At 22.9% G+C, this 5,000-nt stretch overlaps 1 protein-coding gene across 1 annotated transcript in view; it reads right to left on the reverse strand.

The window, feature by feature from the left end:
* The window catches only part of LOC130818587 (protein HEADING DATE 3A-like), a 9,308-nt gene extending 8,723 nt beyond the window's left edge, over positions 1-585 (reverse strand). The window contains exon 1 of the mRNA XM_057684751.1: positions 535-585. Within this exon, the coding sequence (XP_057540734.1) occupies positions 535-585 (51 nt within the window). The remainder of the gene's footprint in view (positions 1-534) is intronic.
* Between the last annotated feature and the right edge of the window lie 4,415 nt (positions 586-5,000).

A 5,000-nucleotide genomic window follows, 5' to 3' on the forward strand; every position in this document is an offset into this window, starting at 1 on the left:
ATATATATATATATATATATATATATATATATATATATATATATATATATATATAATTATTAGATCTTTTGGGTTAATGAGATGAGCACAGAAATTTAATGGAAAGAGGGTAATTTTTGTTCTTGTTGAACCAAACACCTGAATTGAATATTTGAATGAACAAGCTTTGTTGCTTTACTTCTTTTACTTTTTCTTTTACTTTTACTCTTTTACTTTTACCCTTTACATTTTTGCAATTTAGGCCTCACTTGTATTGAAGGTAAAAATTGAATGGAAATTAATTCAGCTTAAATATTTTTGGCAAACAAATTCAAGAAGGAAATTGTACCAAAACAATTTTTTTTTTTTTTCTAAGTTTGGCATTTTTAATGGACTAAAACTTTTCCTCCCCTTTCATCATCTTAAAGATCTACTAAAAGTCTAGAATCCAACAACTATTATCATTAACCAATGTGTTTTACCCAAATCATTGAATACTAATTGGGATTTTTTTTTACAATTAAATTTAAAAGTTGGAAAGAAATGCTAACAAACATGAGGACAAATCTCCGCACTACTCCACACTGTGTCTAATACTACCGCCATTATTGACCTTGCATTTGGACGAAAGCTTTACATACCAGATGAGAAACCATTGAACAAATAGAGCTAAATACTCAATTAAAGATATGAATACACATGCTGGATTCACAACATACATCTAAATCATTTTACCCAAATTCATAAAAAAAAAAAAAAGTTTTTTGAGGAGAGAGAAAACTCAATTTACATATCAATGGAGGAGAGACAATAATGGAATGAGAAATCTCAAGGAAAGTAAAAACAAAAATAAAAAAAATAGAATTGGTCTTTAAAATTTTATCCATATAATTCAATTGATGATTATATGGCAAGATTTTCTTTCATTTGTGTGTGATATGATTAAAGTATATGATACTATTGTAATGTCTTAAAAGAAAAAGAATGAAATGCCCTTTCATAATGATAAACTTCACTTGCCAATTTGTATAAATACTTAATATTATGAAAGTATGAGATTAGCCGCAATATATAAAATAAGTTTAAACAATGAATAATGCCCGTCTCCGAAATATAATAAATATTTCGAAATTGAGAAAGTATGATCTTACAACAATATTAAAAGACAAAAATGTATTAATATAAAAAATTGTAAAAGTAAAAAGTGTTTATTATATATTTTAATTTAGTAGTTGTTATAGACTGCAGCCATTATTTCAAAGAAAATTGTTGACTTTATTTGATGTTAGTGATGCCAAATAGTTTCTAAAAAAGTTCAAAATGCATAAACAAGACAAGCCATGGTAAAATATGTTTAGATTAAAAGGTTTTGACAGAGATTAAAACAAATATTTTTTTTTTAGTTTGATGCATTTATGGAAACTCTTTAGTCAGATTGAGAGAAGGAGTTACTAAATTTCGCTACCACTTTTCATTTTATCGCCACTCCCTCCAAATGAAATTACGAATTTGTTCCTGATTTTTAAAAAATTTCAACTTTGCCACTCCCTACAAATTTCTTAATAATAATAATAATAATAATAATAATAATAATAATAATTATAATAATAATAATATCAATAGCAACAATAATAATAATAATTAACCTTTTTATATTCTTCAAAAAGAATATAAATAAAATCAATAATAATAACAGTAACAATAATAATAATAACAACAATAATAAAATTAAAAATAATAATAATTATTCAAAAAGAAAAAAAAAAATTTGAATCGCCCAGAACCGGGCGATTGGACCCCGGTTCAATCGCCAAAAAAATGGCGATTGAACCGGGTTCCAATCGCCCGATTCTGGGCGATTCATTATTTTTTTTTCTTTTTTGAAAATTAATAATAATAATAATAATAATATTATTATTAATAATAATAATAATATTATTATTATTATTATTATTATTAACTTTTTTATATTCTTTTAAATAAAAATATTAATAATAATAATAATAATAATAATAATAATAATAATAATAATAATAATAATAAAATAAAAATAAAAAATCAATCAAACGCTTTAAAATTACCGTTTCATTCTCTTGATCTTCCATTTTTCATTTTTTTCTCGTTGCTTTGATTTTTCACCACTGATTGTTTAAGATTGGATTATGTTGATATATATTATTATTGTGATTGTTATTATTATTATTATTAAATTTTTATTTTTGTTTTAATTATTATATTTAATTTATTTTAAATTGTATTATTATTGTTGTTATAAATATTATTATTATTATTATTATTATTATTATTATTATTATTATTATTGTTATTATTATTATTATTATTATTATTATTAATATAAAATTTCCAAAAAGAAAAAAATTTAGTGAATCGCCCAGAACCGGGCGATTGGACCGCGGTTCAATCGCCACTTTTTTGGCGATTGAACCGGGGTCCAATTGCCCGGTTCTAGGCGATTCAAATTTGTTTTTCTTTTTGAATAATTATTATTATTTTTAATTTTATTGTTGTGGTTATTATTATTATTATTATTATTATTATTATTATTATTATTAGTGTTATTATTATTAATTTTATTTATATTCTTTTTGAAGAATATAAAAAAGTTAATTATTATTATTATTGTTGTTTTTGATATTATTATTATTATTATTATTATTATTATTATTATTATTATTATTATAAGTAAGAAATTTGTAGAGAGTGACAAAATTGTAATTTTTTAAAAATCAGGGGCAAATTCATAATTTTATTTGGAAAAGGATGATGATAAAATGAAAATGGTGGCGAAGTTTATGGATTGGGTATATATAAGTTTATGGATGATGATAAAGATCGAGATAATTTAAACAAGCAAGATCCTACATTACTATATGTTTTAACTTATAGACTAACGACAATATAAAAGTCAAATTTTACTGCTGAATAGTGCAAGATGGTCAATTGGAGCAAAATTTAAAGAACGGATGAAGCATATATATATATATATATATATATATATATATATATATATATATATATATATATATATATATATATATATATATATATATATATATATATATATATATATATATATATATATATATACATATATATATATATATACATATATATATATATATATATATACATATATATATATATATATATACATATATATATATATATATATATATATATATATATACATATATATATATATATATATATATATATATATATATATATATATACATATATATATATATATACATATATATATATACATATATATATATATATATACATATATATATATACATATATATATATATATATATATATATACATATATATATATATACATATATATATATATACATACATATATATGTATATATATATATATATATATATATGTATATATATATATATATGTATGTATATATATATATATATATATATATATATATATATATATATATATATATATATATATATATATATATGTATATATATATATATATATATGTATATATATATATATATACATACATATCATCAGATGCTATACCAAGATGGGGGAGCAAGTGGGTACCTTAGGAATAAGTGATCTAGACTCTATACTTAAAATAATTTGATGCTCCAATTTTATGTTCTTCCTTTTTGCTATGTTTAATTCTTTAGGGTATAATTTTATGTTCTTCATAAATTCGAATCTCAATCACCCCTCATTTAAATTAGATTATTCTGAATTAAATTAGGAGGACTTGTGCTGCATGCCTGCATGCACACTTTCAGTGTAAATGGCTCTTGTGTGAGGAGGCACGTGAACTTTATATATATATATATATATATATATATATATATATATATATATATATATATATATATATATATATATATATATATATGAAGAAATTCAGGTGAGAATCAAGCTTAAATCTATAAGGACCATATTAAATCTGTAAAGACCATATTACTTTTATCAAAAAGAAAAAACTAATGTTGACATGGTCAATAGTATTCTGTGATTGATACATAATCAAAAAGTGAAACCCATAGTTCATAGACCGAAACTTTTTTATCAAACACATTTCATTTAGGAATTGGTTTTGTTGTTTGCTTGTTGAGTTATTTACTAATTAAAGGTGTTAATTTTTTTGGTTGACTAATATAGCTTTGTATTACAGAGATATTTGGTAAAACTTAATCATTAATTTATGTTGTTTAATAGAGGAAAATGTTAGTTAAATAGCCAAATCATTAGTAGCTTACTTTTAGGTTTTAATATAAAAGTTAATCACATAATAGTACTTTCTTATGTATTTGATCAACCAAAAAACCATCACAAAACTAATAAAAAAAATAAAATTAACCAAAATTTCATTTGCAAAACACCCCCATTTCATTGTGAAGACTAGATGGTGTGCTTGAACTCATAGTGTAAAAACTAGTTTGGTTACAATAATTAGGGTTTATCGGTTTTATTTATCTGAACATTGATTACCTTTCGGTTTAGATATCCATCTGCACTAATTTTCATTCAGGTCGGTTGAATATTATGTCGTTCAGATAAATCAATTTGGATTATTTTTTGTGTTAGTTCTAAGGCTACAAACAATCAGATTGAGGATTGAAATATTGATGGGTTCCATTTTGCATAGCTCTATATAACACAAAAAAAATAACCTTCTTAAGTCAAAAGATGAAAATATATACCAGAGGCTTACTTCGACAATGAGCTCGCCCTTCTTGACAGCCGGGTGTTCATTGGCTTAAACACTTTCCTTGTATTCTATTGTTGAAGCATCCGTCGAGTCAGTGTACAACTTCATTACAGGCTCAGTAATCTCCATCCATGTTAAGTCAGAACTTTGACCACTCGTTTCCCATTCCTTACTCTCGGGCCATCTAAAACACGCGGATGAAAACAATATCTTAATATGAATTGGTTAACAAATTAAGCGACTAAATCCCTGCATTCCTTTCCTCTGGATTCCTTTCCTTATTCGCCTTAA

This window comes from Amaranthus tricolor, chromosome 7 (genome assembly GCF_026212465.1).
Source record: "Amaranthus tricolor cultivar Red isolate AtriRed21 chromosome 7, ASM2621246v1, whole genome shotgun sequence".
Classification (NCBI taxonomy): Eukaryota; Viridiplantae; Streptophyta; class Magnoliopsida; order Caryophyllales; family Amaranthaceae; genus Amaranthus; species Amaranthus tricolor.